Source organism: Neoarius graeffei, chromosome 27, assembly GCF_027579695.1.
Source record: "Neoarius graeffei isolate fNeoGra1 chromosome 27, fNeoGra1.pri, whole genome shotgun sequence".
Taxonomy (NCBI): domain Eukaryota; kingdom Metazoa; phylum Chordata; class Actinopteri; order Siluriformes; family Ariidae; genus Neoarius; species Neoarius graeffei.
Genome location: NC_083595.1, coordinates 14,164,831 through 14,188,389, shown reverse-complemented (window position 1 = coordinate 14,188,389; position 23,559 = coordinate 14,164,831). Strand labels below are relative to the sequence as shown.

The window sequence follows — 23,559 nt, the reverse complement described above, 5'->3', positions numbered from 1 at the left end:
GTCATTCATCTATAGCTGATATAACTACATGGGTTTGCGATTACTTTGGCAAACATTTGTCAAGCTACAATACAGAGTTACATCCACAAATGCCAGTTAAAACTTTACTGTGCAAAAAGGAAGCCTAATGTTAACTGTGTCCAGAAGCGCCATCAACTTCCAGGGGCTCGGAGGCATCTGAGACGGACCATCACACAGTGGGAAACGTGTATTGTGGTCAGATGAATCAGTATTCCAGGCCTCTTTTGGAAGAACTGGACCTCTGTAATGGCAGAAAGTACAATGAGATTGTGGAGTAACATATGCTGCCTTCAAGATGACATCATTTCCAGGAAGATTTCAACAAGACAATGCAAGACCACATTCTGAACACATTACAAAGGCATGGTTGTGGGAGAAGAGGGTGCCTGTCCCCTCTGTCCCCAATAGAGAATGTGTGGATAATTTTTAAACAAGAAAATATGACTATGATGACCAGGAAGAATGGGACAAAATAACGCCTGAAACACTTCTTCACTTGGTGTCTTCAATCCCTAAACATCTTTTAAGTGTTGTGAGAAGGAATGGAAACATTACAAAGTGGTAAATGTTTGACTGTTCCAACTTTTTTAAAATGTGTTGCAAGAATCAAAATTGCGATGTTTTATTTTTGAAAAACAAAAAATTTCATGAGGTAAAACATCAAACTATGTGCTGCTGTATTGTTTTGAGTGCAATACAAGTCAAAGATAATTTGCAAATCATTATTTTTTTGGGGCGGCATGGTGGTGTAGTGGTTAGCACTGTCGCCTCACAGCAAGAAGGTCCGGGTTCGAGCCCCGTGGCCGGCGAGGGCCTTTCTGTGCGGAGTTTGCATGTTCTCCCCGTGTCCGCGTGGGTTTCCTCCGGGTGCTCCGGTTTCCCCCACAGTCCAAAGACATGCAGGTTAGGTTAACTGGTGACTCTAAATTGACCGTAGGTGTGAATGTGAGTGTGAATGGTTGTCTGTGTCTATGTGTCAGCCCTGTGATGACCTGGCGACTTGTCCAGGGTGTACCCCGCCTTTCGCCCGTAGTCAGCTGGGATAGGCTCCAGCTTGCCTGCGACCCTGTAGAACAGGATAAAGCGGCTAGAGATAATGAGATGAATGAGATGAGTCCAATCTTTCAAAGCAATTATAACATTTCAAACTTTTGCATTTTTTTATCTATCTATCTATCTATCTATCTATCTATCTATCTATCTATCTATCTATCTATAATAACGATGTGTCAGTGTGCTGTAATGTCACTGTTTTCCACTGTAAGTGTTGTTCTAAACGAGAAGGGTTTTTGTATTGTTCGTGACCGTGTGTGCCGTCTGACCTGCTTATGCACAATAGGCTTAATTACTATGGAGGTAAAAGAATATTATTCAACACACAAGCTTCTTCAGTGCACACAGCAGCGCATATTTAAAGTGTGTGTGTGTATGTGTGTGTATGTATGTATGTATGTATGTGTGTATATATAATTTTTTTTAAATTTTTTTTTTTATACCACTGTAAATCATGTACGCTGTCACAGGATTTTGAAGAAGCCACTTTTTCAGTATTAGTCATTTGAGTCAAGTAAGCACTGATTTTTACTAAATACAACATGGTCTACTTTTAAAGAAGCAGATATTCTATTACAGACGCTGTGATGTACGAACAATAAGGGCTTGAATATATATATATCTCATCTCATCATCTCTAGCTGCTTTATCCTGTTCTACAGGGTCACAGGCAAGCTGGAGCCTATCCCAGCTGACTACGGGCGAAAGGCGGGGTACACCCTGGACAAGTCGCCAGGTCATCACAGGGCTGACACATGGACACAGACAACCATTCACATTCACACCTACGGTCAATTTAGAGTCACCAGTTAACCTAACCTGCATGTCTTTGGACTGTGGGGGAAACCGGAGCACCCGGAGGAAACCCATGCGGACACGGGGAGAACATGCAAACTCCGCACAGAAAGGCCCTCGCCAGCCACGGGGCTCGAACCCGGACCTTCTTGCTGTGAGGTGACTGCGCTAACCACTACACCACCGTGCTGCCCTCAAATATATATTAATAGTTAAAAAAAAAAAGTGTTTGTATGGAAAGTCAGTATCTGTGGAGGAAAAAAAATATATATTGTCATGGATTTTTCTTCATTGAAAATGTCACCCTCCAGTCGCAATTTCATGCTTGTCTTAAAATGAACCGTCTCTCCGAAAGTATTCTCTGAGAAATTCAACCTGGTTTGAGGCACTCTTTTTAAAGGTGTTGTGTTGTGTTATTGTCATGCATTTTTGTAAGCTTTCATACCACGCTTCCATGAATGATGAATAAATGAGCTTCATCACAGAGGGGAAGTTAGATTACAGTGGTCAGTGAACTAGCTAATAGCATGCTCTGTGAAAAGAGAAGCCTTTTGCGTGTGTCAGTGCAAGCAGCTGTTTCCTTTCAAATCAGAAATTTGTAACATGTTGCCATTCCAAATCTGAGTAGGAATATGATGAAACCCCAAGCTAAATGAATTGCTTCCAGGTTTTCTTGATGCTGCTCATTTGTGGAGGTAATGAAGCACTTCAAGGTGTTTGTCAGTTACCTCCTAAACAATTCCATTTTTTAAAATTTTCTTCAAATCAGTTACTCAATGATTACCTCTGCCAACTTTATATGAGGAGGTTGTTTTCACCTCCGTTTGTTTGTTTGTTCCCAGCGTAACTCAAAGTAGTGAATGGATTTTGATGAAATTTTGAGGAAAGGTGGGCCATGGGCCAAGGAGCAATTGATTTAGATTTTGATGCAAATCCAGATATGGCGTGACACAAGGAGGGTAATCACTCACTTGTCTAAGATTTTGGAGGAGTATTTCTTGATGATGCACCCTGAAAGAAAATAAATTCAGAAATTGACCATGGCAATTGTTAAGTCCAGAGAAGGTGTCAATGATGAATTTGGAGTTGTACAGTACTGGGTATGACTTTAAACTGCAACAAGTGGTGAGTCTCAGGTCTGGGAGGACTTGAGTATTGGGGAAAGTGGAGTTACCCTTTTATCATCAATGCTCCCAGGTCTGCTCTGACCTGGAGTGGTAGCACCTGCCTGGGTTAAATAGTACATCGCCAGTAAGGTGCTGGCAGCAGGGTGCTTTTCGGTGCAATGTGGCAGATGAACCTAACAGGATGAATGGCACACCAATAGATGGTATGCGGAAGAGCCACTCAAATGGCCAATGGATGGCATCACTCGGCAAGTCCGTTGTCACTGCGGGGCAACTTCCATACCCATCAGGTCTTTGGCACTTTTGTTGTACCACTTGGCATCAGATCTGGCGGTCCAGAGAGACAACACGATGGGGGCACGACATCATTTGTCTTGCCTTACTGTGCAAGGTGCTTCATTAGGAGAGGAGCTCTGGTGCAGGCCTCATGGCCCATCTTTGTTCCTGCGTATCCTAACAAAGCAGTCATCATCACTAGCGATGGACAGCTGACGATAACAGTACTACTTGCTTGCAAGGAACACTGGCTTTGCTATCATTTCTCAGTTTGAAAGGAAAGGCAACATCTGTTCTTTTGGGCTTGAAGACCAGGATAATGAAATGATCAAATCATTCACTGACAAGGGCATTCTTGGACAGCACTTCCAGGCTGTTCAGGAAACTGCATCATCAGACACTAGTATTCCTGTCTGTGACATTATTTGCAGGTGTGTTTTTGTACCATCATCAAGTGCTGGTGTATGCGGTTATGTCAGTCCTATCTTACAACGTTATCAACATGACCAAACTGTAATGAGGAATGTTTGCAAACAGAGAAAATATTTCACCAGGGGCCTTGGTTGCTTTGCGAAATCAGGCAATTATAAGAAGACTGTTGTATACTTTGCTCCATTCTTGTTTATTATTGTCATTGACTATGCTCTAAGGAAAGCAACTTCAGACCATGAGAATCTAGGCTTCACTGTCAGCCTGAGAAAGTCTAGGAGGACTGGAGCAGTAAAACTAACAGACTTAAATTTTGCAGACAATATTGCTCTGCTCTCTGACCAACTCCAGGATGCTCAGTCTCTCCTGATGAGGGTTGAGTCTGAATACGGGAAGACAGGCCTGCACCTCAATGCCAAGAAGACTGAATTCATGGCCTTCAATATAACATCCTTGATTCCCCTCAAAGTTAGCAGTGGTGACCATCTTCAACAAGTCAGTGACTAAATATCTTGGCTCAAGAATGGAGAGCACAGAGAGGGACATTAAAGAGAGAAAGGTACAAGCTTGGAGAGCCCTCCACAACCTGAAAAGAGTTTGGACATCCAAGTTATCAAGAGGGTTAAAAGCCAGGATATTCACAGCAGTCATTGAATCCATTCTGCTCTACGGCTGTGAGGCCTGGACCCTGACCACTCCTCTTACCAAGAATGTTATACAAGAATGCTTAGGGCCATTCACAATATCAACTGGCAGCAGCACATCACCAATCAAGAATTGTATGGCGACCTCCCTAGGGTCTCGGACAAAATGGCAGCAAGGCGACTCATGCTAGCCAGCCACTGCCTCTGGCATCCAGAGATCCCAGTATCTGTAATAGTATTATGGGAGCCCACACATGGCAGAAGAGGCCCTGGGTGGCCACTCAAAACAGTGGTGGATGTCCTCAAAGAAGATGCTGGAGTGGTCAACACCATTGAATTGAGGACCCTAATGATGGACAGAGAGGAGTGGAGAGTCCGCTATTTTGCCTGACTGAGGTCGATGTACTAGTCGTACTTGAGAGAAAAGTTTAAGAGTGATGAAAAATCACCAGATGACAAGTTTTCAGAAAATACTAGAGAAAATTACATACAATGGTTTATTATAACCATGCGTGCAAGCTTTAAAACTGTGTTACTATGCATGAGCAGTGAAATCCTTTAAAATGTCTTGAAAAATTAGTTATTGTTAATTCTAATGGTGTCTCTAGATCACACTCACCTCTTGTGAGTCATTCAGTGACAACTCTCTTGATGTTTATGCCTTCAGCTAGTTCGGTGCAAAGTCTATTGAATTCCAAGGTCTTACTCATTCCAACATGTACAAGTGTATCAGTACCTAAAGATAATGTATTAATAATGGTTTTTATAAAAAAAAAATACTGTGCTCAAATAGAACAATGAACACTTTTTAATTTATTACAAATAATTACATGACAATCATTATCACACTGTAGATCAAACAAGATTGATTAATTCCCACCTTTCAAAATACTTATTTCTTTAGTCCTTTGAAGGAGGATCTTGAAAGAACCTTGAAATGATCTTTGGAGAATTCTGGCAAATGTGCTTGGAATGAATTTTAAATGTTAACCTTTTAAGACTCTGAAATGTAGCAGATTTTTCAAAATACAGTTTAAGCTCTTAAGACTGTCACTCATCAGTAGACATTTAAGAGTTACTTATGACGAGCATGTCAAGCCTTTTGTCACGTTGCAGTTAGCAGCCATTCCCAAAATAGATGGAGGTTATGGTTTTGTTTTTAAGGGAATGCCTGAAAAGAAGTTTCATTAGCCTCAGTATTAATCAATCGAAATCGCAAAATGATTTTACTGTGCAATATTTCAGAGTTTGTTTTGTATTTATACAAATCTTATTGTTTTCTAGTTCCTGTGAGAGGCTAACTTTGCATTTTTAGGCCATCACTCATGAGAATATGCCCCCAAAAGCAAACAGCTCCAGTTATGGAAAGCATTACTGCATCCGAATGTTCACTTCAGAGAAGTTCTACTGTATTTTATAAGATCCATGTACCATAGACATGATTTTTGCTGCTTTCTTGATCTTGAGATGTGTGCAAAGGTCTTGTGAAGATCTTGAAAATATCCGAAAAAGAACTTAATGAAATCCTTAAGATCCTTTCAAGATCTTTTGAAACCTTGAAAATCATGAAAGATTCTTTCAAAGATCCTTTTAAGATGTTGCCTATTCAGGATTCCTTATCCAGTATTCTTATCCAGTTCTTATGAATCATAATTATAAAAGTTTCAATCTATTTCCATCCTTGCCGTTGAACTAGGATCATTTAAAAAAAAAAATTTGAAAGACCCTCATTAGATCCTCGGGGATCTTAAAGGATCCTCACAAAGCTCTCGTAAAGACCTTGACAAGGATCCTTAGACGATCCTGATTAAATCCTTGAGGATTCCAGTTAAGATCTTTATAAGCTCCTGAAAAGGATCCTTGTTAAATCTTTGAGGATCTTGGAGGAACTTTGCAAAGATCTTGTGAAGATTTTGACAAAGATCCTTAAAAGATCCTGATCACATCCTCAGAGATCCGAGCAAAGAGCTTAACAAGATCCTTAGAAGGATCCTTCTAATATCTTTGAAAGATCCTTGTTGAATCCTTGAGGATTCTGCAGGATCCTTGTAAAGATCTTGACAAAGATCCTGATCAAATCCTCAAGGATCCTAGCAAAGATGTTAACAAGATCCTTAGAAGGATCCTTCTAATATCTTTGAAAGATCCTTGCTGAATTCTTGAGGATCTTAAAGGATCCTTGCAAAGATCTTTGCCAAATACTTGAGGATCTTTACAAATGATTTTGCATATGAAGATCTTTCTAAGATCCTTTAAGGATCCTATAAAGATCCTTATCTTTAAGGATCTTTGACAATCCTCATGGATCCTTAAAAATCCTGTGAGGTTTTTCACCAGGGAAGCTTTATTATTATCCTAGTTTCAAGTAATTTGATTTTGATGTTCATAATATGTAGCTTGGCAGCGATATGCACGCTACCGAATGCCCTTTTAGTGGTATTTGGGGTGGTGGTTTTTTTTTTTGAGTAAATTATGACTTCCTTTTTTCTTTAGGCTTTCTTTAAGTGTCATTATTATGAGTTTGTGTTCAGTTTACTAATGAACTGTGGGAGCATTCCACAGTTCATTTTGCAGTGAGAGTCTTAGTTTTGCATGCTCTTCAAGGGTGCTCTAGCAGAAAATATAGAAAATGATAATAGACAGTAAAGTACAGCCTCTGTCGTGATTTCTTAGCGAGCTGTGCCGTGTTCTGTGAACATTATCAGTCCTCACTGATATGGACCCCCAGGAACATAGTATGATGTCACATCACTCTTCTCATGAGGAGTGTGTCAGAGATGCATTTGGCAATCTGAGCGAAATGCTAGCTAGTTAATTTAGCTAGCTGATATTAGGGCTCAGCCATGGTAGCTAGTTAAAAAGTTAAAATACCTTCAAGTTGAGACATTTCTAGAGGAAAAATATAGCAATTTTTGTTCTTTTCCCAGCTAGATGTTTAAAACCCAAAGCGAAAACTTTAGCTAGGTGATTTAGCCAGTTTTAGTGATCCACTGTGGTAGTTGGCTAAAAAGCTAAAAGACTTTCAAGTTGCCTCTGACCTGTGAGAAATTTCTAGAGCAAAAATACAGCAATTTTACCTCTTTTCCTAGCTAGATATATTTAAGAAACAAAACAAAAAACCCCACTTTGCTAGGTTTCGATGCCGGGATTGGAACCGATTTTGCAAAATCTGCTCCTTTCCTGGACACCGCTCAGCCACGAAGGATTACATCGCGAACTGAGGTTATGTAACATGGCACTTACATAGTCAGTACACAGTGGTGCCATACCACAACTGTAGAATTGCTACCTGAGGCTGGCACGCCAATTACATTCTTAAACTCAAGCTCGGTTAAACAAAAACATACAGACGGGTGCCTTCAAAGGCTGAGCCAAAAACTAGAGTGAAAGTTGAGCTAGGTGATTTAGCCAGGCTTAAGGCTTTCTGTCATAGCTAGCTAACGAGCTGAAATGCTCCGGTGTGCCTCCTCTCTGGCAAAATAACTGATGTACGTTCTGGTGATCAGCACCATGAAGAAAACATCCACATGTTCACGTAATTCCTGTTTTTTCTTCCAGCTGTAATTGAAAATGATGGTGATACCTTGACTGTCACCACACAGTTTTGCGACTTTCTTTGTAAACACTCAGATTTCACTTTCTTCCCATTTTCATGCTGTTACATTGATTTCTACATTCTATAGCATGAATGCATTTCTCAGATTAGCACATTTCACATCAAGCATTTCTGAATGGCAAGTGGTTACATGCTTGAGGCAGTCACTTTTTTTCAGAAGCCTTAGCTTGCAATGCCAGATGTGGTTTTAAAGACAGGTTTTAATGCCAGTTTTGAGAGGAGAGGTGTTGTAGGACCAGATTTCCCCTCAGAACATTTTAAAATATCTTCTTTCTTGTGTTAGAATGCTGTCATTTTTTTCCTCAGTAAACAGTTTCTGTAAAACTCGAAGCGAGGGATGGATATATCTCAGTAATTTTAGATGGTAATTGTTATATGCGTGTATTGGATGGAATAAAAGCAACAGGACGTTTCAGACGATCATCAACCATGTTAAATAACCCCTGTGCTACTTTTCCGTCGTACCGCTCCAGAAGCGATTTTCTTGCAAGCCGATGAAAGTTCTCTGGAAACTTGGTGTATTATACTTAACTTTTATTCCATCCAGCCACTTTCTATACTGAAGTACACTGGCTATTTTTTGAATTCTGATATTCACATATATTTACTCCCTCATGTTCCCTTATTCTGAGCAATAATACAGTTAATGATGTTTGAAGATTTTTCAACCTGCCTGTGGGATACGCAATGGAAACGGGCTCTGACAATTGCACATGATTTGTAATTCACATGACTTATTGCTTGTTACTGGACCTATAAATGCCATGCCACTAACTCAGCATTACATATTATGCTGACTTTTCTAGGTCTATTTCCTGAGCATTCTTCCTCCACTTCCTGACACAGAACCCCTCAACAGTTACAAAGCTTTGGAGTTTGCTTGTTTGGTTATCATTCAGATGCCATCTGGCTGGCTTTTTGGCATCAATCATTAGTGTAGGTTTATGTGTGTTGCCCATCAGCACCCTGCCAACAACTGTCCTTCACTGACTGGTAAATAAGTCATGAGGGACCACAGTGGAGCTATTTAAAACCTATGGATCCCTGCTGACGATAGCAGCACTCGATTCCTGCACAGTGATAGCAGTATTGTATGACCTTTTGTGAACAGTTTGGCATTTCACAAGGACACAAAAGAACATATGCTTCCGATTGTGATATTGTTCAGATTGTTAGCCATGGCAGATTTTTAGTCTTATGGAAGAAATAACCATTCTATATAGTCGGAAGACATTTTTGCAGTTTCTTGGTCAATTCTCAAGTTTTATTCCCCCATATATAGTACATGCATTGACCAATTTAGTAGTCAGATGATGTTTGTTCCTTTTTCCACATTTTTAAAACCCATCACTGTCAGTGCTATGCCGAGATCCACCACACAAATGGTATCTGTTCATTGGTGGTCCAGTGGTGGTACCACCATTCCATTGATGGATGGCGTAGAGTTGGGTATATATTGAGCATTGATGGCTGAACCACCAATTGCAACCCAGTTCCACAAACTGAAAGACATTTTACACAGAAACCTAATGTTGCATCATCCATCCTGAGCGGACATTTCTTGTTTTGTAAATTTGCTTAGGGACTTAAAGCACACACATCTTGTTTGCATAGGTTGGGGGGATACCATGACCTTCTTTATTCTTTATGATGTGCTGTGCTCACTAATATTTGCAAATGTTTTAGGAGTTTCTAATAGATGTGCTACTTCTATTAGGATAAAATTGTGCTTGGCTTTGGGAATCTTGGCATGTAAATATCAAGTGGAGGTTGTCTGTGGGTGTGTTTCTGGGTAGAGCTTTCTATCGGCAGAAAATCACTAATGTGAGCCATTTCTTGTTTGACAATGTTATGCACACATTTCAGAATTATAGAAACAGAATAACTGTAGTGTTTTCAGGTAAAGTACAGCAAGGACCCCAAAATGTCAAAAACCGCACATTGATGTCTTTAATAATAAAAATTTGACGGCAATGAATGTGGGTCAAAATTGCAACAATTTCATGGATTTTTTTTTTTTTGTCTCATTTTTTTCAATGAGGAAAGTTATATATCTGTAATGTAATATAATATGATTTCAACTTATTGGATGGACTGTTTGTGTATCATATCATATTTCTTCATCTTTCAGGCTGAAGTACACCATTTTGTTGCAAAATATACGTCTTGTTGGACCACACATGAAACATCTGCAGTGTGACAGATTTACTATTGAGATATTTTCTGTCAAATTTATCAAGCTCACAGTGTCAAATTTGCATTTAATATCTAGCTTATAATGAATTTCTCATCTACAAAGTATCCAGATGGGGGGAAAAAACAAACATGTTCACAATATAACTTCCTAATACTACTGAGGTATGATTCAAAATAATGAGGTATGATTCAAAATCTCCGTAGTGTCCGTAGCGCCCCCCCCGTACACAATGCTGAGAGACATACAATGAGCTCAGTACAATAACTATGAAGGGTCTTTAGTAGCAATACAGTATGTCTATATGGTACTTGGAATGTCTTGCTGAATTACAAAATGCAGGACAATTAACTCACCTGTAGTGTCTGTAGGCCCCATGTTCTCTCATGCAAAGAGTCAATTACATAAAAAGCTATAGGCAACTTACTGAAGTAATCAGGAAAAATCATTCATTTTCTCTGTATGTGACACAGAAACAAATACACAAGGAACTTTTTTCATGATATTTGGAAGATTTAATTACAGTTCAAAACACCACATGCCAAGAATTCTGATCTTGCTAGAGTTACAACGAAGTATTGGGATAGTATTGCTTTTAAAAATTGTAGACCTAAACATTGTTAATTAATCAGAAGATGAAAAGCATCCTTTATAAGCTAATAAATGCTTGGGAAACAATTCAAAATAGTTGGGAGTTGTAACTGTAGTGTCCGTAGCCCCTTCGCAGTAATATTCTTCAAACCAAAAAAATCATTCTTTGAATTCAACTAGATTGGAATATAAATTTAAATATCTTTGTAGAGATGTAAATGATAAGACAAATGTACATTAATGACAAATTTCAGGTGTTTCAGTGGTTTACCGGCTTTTTACAAGGAAGAGTTTATATGACCCTTTTTTTTTTTGTTTCAGTACATACAGTGGTGCTTGAAAGTTTGTGAACCCTTTAGAATTTTCTATATTTCTGCATAAATATGACCTAAAGCATCATCAGATTTTCACACAAGTCCTAAAAGTAGATAAAGAGAACCCAGTTAAACAAATGAGACTAAAATATTATACTTGGTCATTTATTTCTTGAGGAAAATGATCCAATATTACATATCTGTGAGTGGCAAAAGTATGTGAACCTCTAGGATTAGCAGTTAATTTGAAGGTTAAATTAGAGTCAGGTGTTTTCAATCAATGGGATGACAATCAGGTATGAGTGGGCACCCTGTTTTATTTAAAGAACAGGGATCTATCAAAGTCTGATCTTCACAACACATGTTTGTGGAAGTGTATCATGGCACGAACAAAGGAGATTTCTGAGGACCTCAGAAAAAGCGTTGTTGATGCTCATCAGGCTGGAAAAGGTTACAAAACCATCTCGAAAGAGTTTGGACTCCACCAATCCACAGTCAGACAGATTGTGTACAAATGGAGGAAATTCAGGACCATTGTTACCCTCTCCAGGAGTGGTCGACCAACAAAGATCACTCCAAGAGCAAGGTGTGTAATAGTCGGCGAGGTCACAAAGGACCCCAGGGTAACTTCTAAGCAACTGAAGGCCTCTCTCACATTGGCTAATGTTCATGAGTCCACCATCAGGAGAACACTTAACAACAATGGTGTGCATGGCAGGGTTGCAAGGAGAAAGCCACTGCTCTCCAAAAAGAATGTTGCTGCTTGTCTGCAGTTTGCTAAAGATCACATGGACAAGCCAGAAGGCTATTGAAAAAATGTTTTGTGGATGGATGAGACCAATATAGAACTTTTTGGTTTAAATGAGAAGCATTGTGTTTGGAGAAAGGAAAACACTGCATTCCAGCATAAGAACCTTATCCCATCTGTGAAACATGGTGGTGGTAGTATCATGGTTTAGGCCTGTTTTGCTGCATCTGGGCCAGGATGGCTTGCCATCATTGATGGAACAATGAATTCTGAATTATACCAGTGAATTCTAAAGGAAAATGTCAGGACATCTGTCCATGAACTGAATCTCAAAAGAAGGTGGGTCATGCAGCAAGACAATGACCCTAAGCACACAAGTCATTCTACCAAAGAATAGTTAAAGAAGAATAAAGTTAATGTTTTGGAATGGCCGAGTCAATGTCCTGACCTTAATCCAATCGAAATGTTGTTGTGGAAGGACCTGAAGCGAGCAGTTCATGTGAGGAAACCCACCAACATCCCAGAGTTGAAGCTGTTTTGTACGGAGGAATGGGCTAAAATTCCTCCAAGCCGGTGTGCAGGACTGATCAACAGTTACCGGAAACGTTTAGTTGCAGTTATTGCTGCACAAGTGGGTCACACCACATAGTGAAAGGAAAGGTTCACATACTTTTGCCACTCACAGATATGTAATATTGGATCATTTTTCTCAGTAAATAAATGACCAAGTATAATACTTTTGTCTCATTTGTTTGACTGGGTTCTCTTTATCTCCTTTTAGGACTTGTGTGAAAACCTGATGTTTTAGGTCATATTTATGCAGAAATATAGAAAATTCTAAAGGGTTCACAAACTTTCAAGCACCACTGTATATTAGCAGAGAGCAGTCTTTTCAGTAATGGGGAAGATATTGTTGTTCTCTGATTTTACATACCAAATCAATTTCTGTCAATAATTTTTGTCCTTACACGTATATTTATAACATTTCTTTATCAAGTCAAGTCAAGTTTATTTGTATAGCGCTTTTAACAATAAATGTTGTCGCAAAGCAGCTTTACAGAATTTGAGCGACTTAAAACATGAGCTAATTTTATCCCTAATCTATCCCCAATGAGCAAGCCTGTGGCGACAGTGGCAAGGAAAAACTCCCTCAGACGACATGAGGAAGAAACCTCGAGAGGAACCAGACTCAAAAGGGAACCCATCCTCATTTGGGCAACAACAGACAGCCTGACTATAATATTAACAGTTTTAACAAGAAGTCAGTTTCGTTGATGTTCTAAACTCTTCATTGATGGAAACTTGAGTGCAAAACTGTTCATGATAACTGCAGTCCTAAAGTTAGCAAGACAACTGTAGTCCTCAGCCATAAAAGCATTACTGTAAGAGTCCAGAACATCCTCCAGGTATAACCCTCAACTGTCTTCATGGGGCCGTCCTTCACAGGAGCGGTGTGATATAACTCCGACCAGACACAGGGCACCAGGATGGACCAAGCAGGTCCGAGGGGCAGAAGAGGCCAGCATCTCAATCCCAGGACCAACATGTAACTCAGAGGGACAGATTGGGGGGGGGGGGGGGGGGAAGAGAGAGAGAAAGAAAACGCATGTTGTTAGGTATGCCCTAAAAATGACAAGTATTAAATTTGTGTGGTAGGCTCGCAGAGACGAGAGTCTTTACATCAGACATAACACACAACAATGGCATGTTAATATGGTAAAAAATATATCATGACCTGTTCTGGCTGGATGCTTGATTGGGTGATGGGAGCACACTCCTCAGCAATGATGAGATGCAGATGGGACCCTTGGGGCTGGCCAAGACAATTCAGTTACATTTCACCGGGTCTGGGACATGCGACAGAAAGTCTGACGGCCGATTTCCTGCAGGCTACGATAGCCAGTCGAGGTCTCCACCCTCTCCACCAAAAGATTTCCTGTTGACTCCATGTAACTCAGAGGGACAGATTTGGGGTGGGAGGGGGAGGGAAAGAAAACACAGGTTGTTAGGTATGCCCAATGTCACCTGAATAAGTAGGAGCAGTATACATATTGCACCGAGTACAAACAGGGACTCCGGCAACTAACTATGACAGCATAACTAAAAGGAGAGAGCCAGAAGGTAACACAGGCATGAGGGAGCCCCAGGACATAAAGCAGCCAGCCACTACACCGTCAACAAACTCGAGTGAGCAAGCGAGTGGGGACTGACAGCATCCATACATCCCAGTTTACCAAAACACTCTATGTCTGAGGACCCTCTAGATCTACACCTTTACCTCATAAACACCATTAACAAAAGGCTTGACTAAACAGATATGTTTTCAGCCTAGACTTAAATGCTGAGACTGTGTCTGATTCCCGAACATTACTTGGAAGGCTGTTCCATAACTGTGGGGCTTTGTAAGAAAAGGCTCTGCCCCCTGATGTAGCCTTCACTATACGAGGTACCAGCAGATAGCCTGCACCTTTTGATCTAAGTAGGTGTGGCGGATCATAGAGGAGCAGAAGTTCACTCAGGTACTGTGGTGCGAGACCATTTAGTGCTTTAAAGGTCAATCGTAGTATTTTATAGTCAATACGAAATTTGATTGGGAGCCAATGCAGTGTGGATAAGACAGGGGTGATGTGGTCATATTTTCTAGCTCTAGTAAGGACTCTTGCTGCTGCATTTTGAACTAACTGGAGCTTGTTTATGCACTTATTGGAACATCCAGACAGTAAGGCATTACAATAATCCAACCTGGAGGAAACGAAAGCATGGACTAGTTTTTCTGCGTCACGCAATGACATTAAATTTCTTATCTTTGCAATATTTCTGAGATGAAAGAAAGCTATCCGGGTGATGTTATCAATGTGAGTTTCGAATGAAAGACTGGGGTCAATAATCACTCCGAGGTCTTTTACTGCTGCACGTGAAGAAACAGAAAGGCCATCCAGAGTCACTGTGTAATCAGAAAACTTACTTCTAGCTGTATGTGGTCCTAGCACAAGTACTTCAGTCTTGTCAGAGTTAAGCAGAAGGAAACTAATTAAAGCCGCAAGCGGCCTCGACGGGCCCTCGCGCCAGCGGCCAAGGGGGGCGGGGGCATGCGTCCCCGCGAAATACCTTCAACAGCTTCTTCGGCAAGAGACATTACTCCCGCAATGGCGACAAAGCACAGAATTGGACACATGGCAACGATAGGGTCTCGCACTGAACGGTGCTCGGGCCCTAATAATAATAGCGCCCCAATAAGGGTCTTGTAAAGAGTTTGCTTGCCAAGTTTGACAAATCAGAAGCTGCAATATCATTTCTGCCATAACCAGCACCCCCAGGGGCGAAAGTGCACAAAATTTGGCGTACATGTCAGGTGAGCTATGAAGAGTTTGCGTATGAAGTTTGATGACAATTGAGTAAATAGAAGATGAGATATAGATTTTTGAAGAATAAAAGTTTTGGTTTTTCCCATGTCAGTAGGTGGCGCTATGCCGTACATGAGCGATTATGAGTTGGAGAAGTAAGTGTCTACAACAGCAACGCACTAGCACAAGGTAGTGGTGTGAAGGAAAAGCATTATGGAATTATTTACCAAAAGCCAGTATTGGAGCAATTGCGTCGGCCAAAAACAGCGCCCCCCCATGGACGAAAATTTCCAAAACGTGGTATACATGACATGGGAGGGAGTAAGAGGGTGGCCGTGAAGTTTGACCAAATTTGAGGAAAGATTGGAATTTTTGCCCAAAAATAGCGCCCCCAGTGGCGAAATATCACAGAAAGTGGGTAACATGTCAGAAGCCCAATGATTGATCTGCGTGTGAAGTATGAGCAGTTTTGAGCAAGTAGAAGATTTGTTATGAATTTTTAAGCATGTAAAATGTTGCATTGAAAATTGATTGACGTATAACTTCTGAACGGTTTATGCTACGTGAAACCTATTGAGTAACTTTTGTCAGCCATGTCTGTAGATGATGTGTATCAATTTTGGTGACATTCCTATGAACGGTCTAGGAGGAGTTGCGCCGTCTTCGTGGCCATGCACCTCACACAAAAGTGAAATTACCTCACTTCCTGTTGGGCGTGGCTAATGCATTGGCATTACATTTTTGTCCGGCTTAGTGAGATACATATGCGTACCAAATGGCATGCCAGTACTACAAACTACATGGCAACCAGGCACCTTAATGCGGGAGGCCAAAATCACAACGAGTTAGGGGGCGCTATAGAGGCCCTGAGGCCCGCCTGGATCTGGGCTTCTGGTTCTCAGTAGCGGTGGCAGTCTAAGAAAAAGGAGCCAAATTTCGTGCGTTGTCGACCATGGCAAGCGCCCCAATAAGGGTCTTGTAAAGAGTTTGCTTGGCAAGTTTGACAAATCAGAAGCTGCAATATCATTTTTGCCATAACCAGCACCCCCAGGGGCGAAAGTGCACAAAATTTGGCGTAGACGTCAGGTGAGCTATGAAGAGTTTGCGTATGTAGTTTGATGACAATTGAGTAAATAGAAGATGAGATATAGATTTTTGAAGAATAAATTTTTTGGTTTTTCCCATGTCAGTAGGTGGCGCTATGCTGTACATGAGCGATTATGAGTTGGAAAAATAAGTGTCTACAACAGCAATGTACTATCACAAGGTAGTGGTGTGAAGGAAAAGCATTATGGAATTATTTACCAAAAACCCGTTTTGGAGCAATTGCGTCAGCCAAAAACAGCGCCCCCCCATGGACGAAAATTTCCAAAACGTGGTATACATGACATGGGAGGTAGTAAGAGGGTGGCCGTGAAGTTTGACCAAATTTGAGGAAAGATTGGAATTGTTGCCCAGAAATAGCGCCCCCAGTGGCGAAATATCACAGAAATTGGGTAACATGTCAGAAGCCCAATGAGTGATTTGCGTGTGAAGAATGAGCAGTTTTGAGCAATCAGAAGATTTATGAATTTTTAAGCATGTAAAATTTTGCATCGAAAATTGATTGACGTATAACTTCTGAACGGTTGATCCTACGTGAAACGTATTTAGAAACTTTTGTCAGGCATGTCTGTAGATGATGTGTATCAATTTTGGTGACATTCCTATGAACGGTCTAGGAGGAGTTGCGCCGTCTTCGTGGCCATGCATTTCGCACAAAAGTGAAATTACCTCACTTCCTGTTGGGCGTGGCTAATGCATTGGCATTACATTTTTGTCCGGCTTAGTGAGATACATATGCCTACCAAATGGCATGCCACTACTACAAACTACATGGCACCCAGGCACCGTAATGCGGGAGGCCAAAATCACAACGACTTAGGGGGCGCTATAGAGGCCCTGAGCCCCGGCCAAGTTTGGGCTTCTGGTTCTGAGTAGCGGTGGCAATTCTCGGAACTGGTGCCAAATTTCGTGCGTTTTCGCCCATGGCAAGCGCCCCGAAAATGGCCCAACAGCGGAGAAAAATAAAGAAGACGACGGAAGAAGAAGAAGAAGAAGAAGACGGAAGAATAATAATAGTGAACTCTTACAAGAACAATAGGGCCTTCGCCCATAGGGCTCGGGCCCTAATAAGCATCCAGTGTCTAATGTCCTTAACACATTCCTCAATTCTATTAAGCTGGTGTCTCTCGTCAGGTTTTGCAGAGACATACAACTGTGTGTCATCAGCATAACAGTGGAAACTAATACAATGTTTATGAATAATATCGCCCAGAGGTAACATATATAGAGAAAAAAGCAGTGGACCCAAGACAGAACCTTGTGGAACACCAAACTTTACCTCGGTACGCCTAGAAATATCACCATTTATATCAACATACTGATAACAATCAGTTAGATAAGACCTGAGCCAGGAGAGGGCCATTCCCTTAACTCCCACAACATTTTCTAGTCTATCCAGAAGAATGGAATGATCAATGGTATCAAATGCTGCACTAAGGTCAAGCAACACAAGTAGCGAGACACAGCCCTGATCAGACGCCAACAGTAGGTCGTTTACTACTTTAACCAAAGCTGTTTCTGTGCTATGATGAGGTCTAAATCCTGACTGATACATTTCATGGATATTATTCCTCTGTGAATATGAGCATAACTGCTGTGCCACAGCTTTTTCAAGGATCTTGGAGATAAAGGGGAGGTTTGATATTGGCCGATAATTGGACAGCTGACAGGGATCAAGGTCAGGTTTTTTAATCAGGGGTTTGATAACTGCTAGTTTAAAGGATTTGGGTACATAGCCAATCGTAAGAGAAGAATTTATTATTTTTAGAAGCGGTTCAATTACTCCAGGCATTACCTGTTTGAATAGATGTGTAGGTAAGGGATCTAGTACGCAAGTTGAGGCTTTTGATGTAGAGATTAATGAAAGTAATTCAGTTTCTTTAAGGGGAGTAAAACATTCTAACTGATGATCTGATACAGTTATATAGTTAACTATAAGGTCACTTTCATTGTCTGACCTTAAATTAGTAGTTTGAATTTTTTGTCAGATATTCTCAATTTTGTCATTAAAAAAATTCATGAAGTCGTTGCTACTACATACTGCAGGTGTGCATGTGTCGATAGTGGACTTATTCCTGGTTAATTTTGCTACAGTATTAAATAGGAATATAGGATTATTTTTGTTATCTTCTATTAGGGAGGAGAAATATGTTGATCTCGCAGCACTAAGAGCTTTTCTATACTTCAGGAAGCTCTCCTTCCAAGCTAATTTGAACACTACCAATTTTGTTTGACGCCATTTACGTTCCAATTTTCGAGTGGTCTGTTTTAATGTGCGAGTGTCATCATTATACCAGGGTGCTAATTTTTTGTCTCTGACCATTTTCCTTTTTAGAGGAGCTACATTATCTAGAGTATGGCGGAATGTTGACTCTAAGCATTCAGTTGCCTGATCAAGTTCTGCAGGGGCTGACAGTGACCCAATCAAAGTTGACAACTCTGGGAGATCATTTATAAAGCTCTGTGTTGACGTGAAAGTACGTTTAATACAGTAGCGTGGTGAGGTGCATATATTATTACTCAGACATAGTTTGAATGAGATGAGATAATGATCTGAGATAACTTCAGACTGTGGAAGTATGACTATATTGTCTCCGTTTAATCTGAATGTTAGTATTAGATCAAGGGTGTGACCACCATTATGGGTCGGTCCTATAACATTCTGCTTAATCCCGACTGAATCTAAGATGGACACAAACGCTGTTTTTAAAGGGTCTTCTGGGTTATCGAAGTGAATATTAAAATCTCCGTCAACTAAAGCTTTGTCTAAGGAAATAACCAGATCTGAGATAAAATCTGCAAATTCAGAAAGAAACTCAGAATATGGCCCCGGGGGCCTGTAAATAATAAGCAATGGAATTAACTGGGTAGACTTATTTTTCGAGGCTACATACATTATATGAGTATGAAGAACTTCGAATGTATTAAATTTATAACCAGGTTTTTGTGTTACACCTAGATAATCGTTATGAATAACCGCAACGCCTCCTCTGCCAGTTAGACGAGGCTGGTGTGTATATAACTGTATCCAGGAGGACTCGCTTCATTTAATGCTATATATTCATTTGGCTTAATCCATGTTTCAGTTAAACAAAGTACATTAAACTCCTGATCAGTAATGAGTTCATTAACCATTAGCGCTTTAGATGTAAGAGATCTAATATTTAATAGCCCCACCTTTAGATCAAAGGTGCTGGCAGCAGCTGTACAGTCAGTATGATCTAATTTTATACTGATTAGGTTACTGGAACAAACTCTCTGAAAATTTCTACCTTTTTGTTGAGCTCGGGGAACAGACACAGTCTCGATGTAGTGGACCCTGAGTGACGACTCTGTGCAGCTAGCAGACAGTTGGTTTAGCCTGTTCGCCTGCTCCCTGGCCTTGGCTCTGGATTGTCAGAAATTAACTAGGCCTGTTCTGAGACTATGACCTATGCTGCAGGAAATGAGAGCAGCACCTTCCCGAGTGGGATGGATACCGTCCCGCCCTAACAGGCCAGCAGTGCCCTCAAAATTAGCCCAATTATCTATAAAGCCCACACTGTTTTCAGAGCACCACCTGGACAGCCAGCAGTTCAGTTACCATAACCTGCTGTAAGCTACATCACCACGCCGCATTGGGATGGGGCCAGAGCATACTACAGCATCGGACATCGCCTTCGCTAATTTAAACACCTCTACAAAGTTACTCTTAGTAACCTCAGACTGACGAAGGCGTATATCATTAGCTCCTGCATGGATAACTATCTTTGAGAACCTGTGCTTGCCTAGGACCCTAAGATTACCTGCTATGTCCGACACCCTGGCTCCCGGTATACACCTGACTAAAGCTGCTGGTGCCCCTAAAGGCTGAGCTAATTTCACATGCCGTATGATAGAGTCCCCTATAACCAGAGCTCTTTCAGGTTTCTCAGCGGGTGCATCACTAAGGAGAGCAAACCTGTTTGGCACGTGACGCGGAGAGGAGTGGTGCTCCCGTGGGCGAGCCTCAGCGGTAGCTTTGGCTCTACGCTTATGCTGCCAAGCCGTCACCCATTCGCCCCGCTGTAAGGGCTCTAATGCTGGAGTTGGGGGATTACTAACTCCACCTAGGGCATCCAGACTTTCCCCTACAGAAACTACACTGTTCTCACGCTTACTAACCTGCTCTAAAGCCTGGACACACGCTTCTAGCACTGTAATCTTCTCCGTCAGAGAGCTAACTAATCTGCACTTATCCCAAATAAAGCTAATAAAGCTATCGCTAGCGATGGAGGAAGAATGACTAAACATCCTGCACTCAGCACACTGAACAGGCAGAAGGTGTACCATGATGAAAAGATTCACGTACCTTAAATGAAGATCTGTTGATATTAAAGCAGATCCAATGTGGATGGCCTCCACTTGTGGTCTTTACACAGGAGGAGAGAAAAAGAAAGCTTTATCACAAATACAAAGTAATATGGCAAAACGTAGTGTCCGTAGGCCCCTGATAATGCCGTAACTTGAATGTATGTAACTTTTTTGCCGTTGAAGATTAGTGAGAACAATTTTACAGGTATAAATTAAACATAATTTGTGGCAGTATACCATAGGTTTCTGCTGGAAAGGACGTGGTAAATTTTTGGCCCTCAGTGAGGCACATTTGGTACACATTAGTGATTTTTTTTTTTTTTTTGCTGTATAGATTGAGTTCTCTTCTTCAATTCAATGGTATCCAGTCCTAAACTGTTCAAGACCATGGCTCTGTTTGTAGTTTTACCGTGCATCTTTTGATAGTCGTGGTTAGTTCTTCTGGAATCTGATCAGCCTTTTTTTTTCTCTCTTTTAGTGCATCACCATCACTATGGATCATCCAGAGTGGACGCATCTCTCCACTTGATTGACAAGCAAAAAGGGATGGGCTATGTACGGGAAGAGTCTTGTTAGGTGGAGAAGACCCAGTCCTTAATCACACAAGTATCAACCATGAAACTCAACCGATCCTGAACTCTGCCTATACACAAACGCCCAAAAATGGCCTCCATATACTTATGGAAGCTATCGTCCCAGAAGCTAGGCTTCTTCCTAGTGAGTTTCGGCTTCATCTGGGGCATGATGCTGCTGCATTTCACCATCCAGCAAAGGACGACACATGAGAGCAGTGCCCAGCTACGCATGCAGATCCTTGACCTGAGCAAGCGCTACATCAAAGCTCTGGCTGAGGAGAACCAGGGCGTGATGGACGGACCTTACGTGGGGACCATGACTGCATACGGTGAGACGCCAATCTTTATTTTTTTTTCTTATATTAAGTGACATTTTTTTATTATTTTACTTCTGAGCTCATGTCACACTAAGTCCATCTCAAGGTGATGTATTAATGAGAAATCCAATGTTCAAGAAGGTAAGTGTAGAACTTTGCACGGGTGGGTGGAGCACAGAATAGAGGTCTGCGCAGGACAGACTTTTCAGTCCCGCTCCCGCATTGTGCAGTCCCGCTCCTGCAAAGAATTATGATTTTCAGTCCCGCCCGCGCCTGCCATATTTTGTCCCGCTCCCGCCCGCAAATCCCGTATGATGCAGACGTTCGCGTTATTTCTCACGAAAGTTCTTGTCATTGGCTTGGGGAATTAAACATGCTGAGCTTAGCTGAGCTCTCCACTGACCGATCCTTCACCTAGCGCACGTAGCGAGGGTGCGCGTTGCCAGGCGGCATGCGCAGCTGAGGCTTTACAGAGATACCCAACACACCTACCAAAATCTACAGTGGATATTAAGAATATTGTACATTGCACATCGCTTATATGTCACTCCTCACATTTAAAGCAGCACTTACTTCTGAAACACTGTGAGCTTCACTAGAGGAGCTCTGCTCTTCTGCCATGATCGGAGATCTCAAACACGGAAGAGCGGAAAGGAATCGGAAACGTACGTGAGATTAGACCACATCCGCAAATTTAGGCATCTTAAAATGTTTTTATTAATGCCAAATAAAATATCCAGCACAAATTATATATGATAGACATAAATTAATAATTTATAAATTTAATTTTAAACACGTTTTTAGTTAGCAGGACTGCAGCTTATCACCTCTCCCGCCCGCTCCCGCATTGTGCACTCCCCCTCCCGCCCGCGCCCACAATGAGCTTTCAAAATTTGTCCCGCGCCGCACTGCTTTGCATCGGGTCCTGCGGGAGTGCAGGGCTCTAGCACAGAAGTACAGCAGGCCAGAACTGAGTTTCCAAAAACTCAGTATTAACACTTTTCAGCGTTTTCACTCTCCCAGACACTCAGACACGTGCACACACATCAGCCGTCTGGTTGGGGAGAGAGCTCTCTTCCTCTGCTCTCTCTCTCCTTATATCGGGTGTGGTCGCTGGGAAGACACACAAACACAGGTTAATTGACATCAGGTGTAGTGATTCTGCCACTTACCTTCCCTGACTCCGCCCTCCGGTCACAGACTGACGCTTGATCACGCCCCCGCTGCCACAGTAAGAAAAGCTAAGACTAAAAAAACGCAGCTATATGATAGTTCTGATGAGTTAGGGGCGTGGCCAGCACGCAGCACAGCTAGATCTAAGAGAGGACAAGGACAATGGTGTTGGTTGTGTTATTAGCCTGAAAGTTGAAGTTTAGGATGTGGACTGTAGGACTAGAGAACTATTCTTTAGTTAAGTGTTGTTAGACACCCCCCCCCCCCCCCCCCCCCCCGGTCATCCAGGTTATTTCCTCTTGCTGAACTAGCCTTTTTTCTGAATAAAAACACCCCAAACAGTGGATTTTGGCCATCCTAATGCTTTGGCTATAATTAATTCATGATATTCCAGCCTCCTGGGGAGCTGTTTACTGGCACGGTCCAATTAGTTACACACTGCACTGTATATAGTCAGCGAACTCGCCTTGGATCAAGAACAGTCTTTCAGTCAGTGTTTTTTCTTCTATTCCAAACACTATACTCGGTGTAGGGGTGCTCCAAGTTGGAAAAGAACAGCAGTGGGGTTTTTTTACGCACCTCAAGGCAGAACATTTTTGAAACTGGTTAGACAAGCAAATATTGTCTGAGCCAGATGGGTAATGTTTACTAAAATTTTAGTCTGGTGAAGAAACTTGCTGCATGTACTGTGTCTGTTTCCAGAGCATGATTTTTCATATTGTCTAGAAAAAGTTCTAACTTTCACAGTGCAAGCAATATTGATCCTTTTTGAGAGTCCATACTCTGTCATTATCCTTGACTTGCCAGTGACGTCAAAGCAAAATAGAAACCCAGATGTCGGCCATGTTGGTGGAGATGCAAATGCGGGGTCAAGCGACATTCCATATAAAACATAGTCACGCGTGC

General features: G+C 41.5%; 1 protein-coding gene across 3 annotated transcripts in view; it reads left to right on the top strand.

Annotated features, from left to right (window-relative positions):
* mgat5 (alpha-1,6-mannosylglycoprotein 6-beta-N-acetylglucosaminyltransferase) overlaps positions 1–23,559 on the top strand; it is a 209,234-nt gene that overhangs the window by 17,357 nt on the left and 168,318 nt on the right. For all 3 annotated transcript variants that reach the window (XM_060911817.1, XM_060911818.1, XM_060911819.1), the window contains one exon: positions 21,067–21,492. In XM_060911817.1, the coding sequence (XP_060767800.1) occupies positions 21,252–21,492 (241 nt within the window). In that variant the 5' untranslated portion in view covers positions 21,067–21,251. The remainder of the gene's footprint in view (positions 1–21,066; positions 21,493–23,559) is intronic.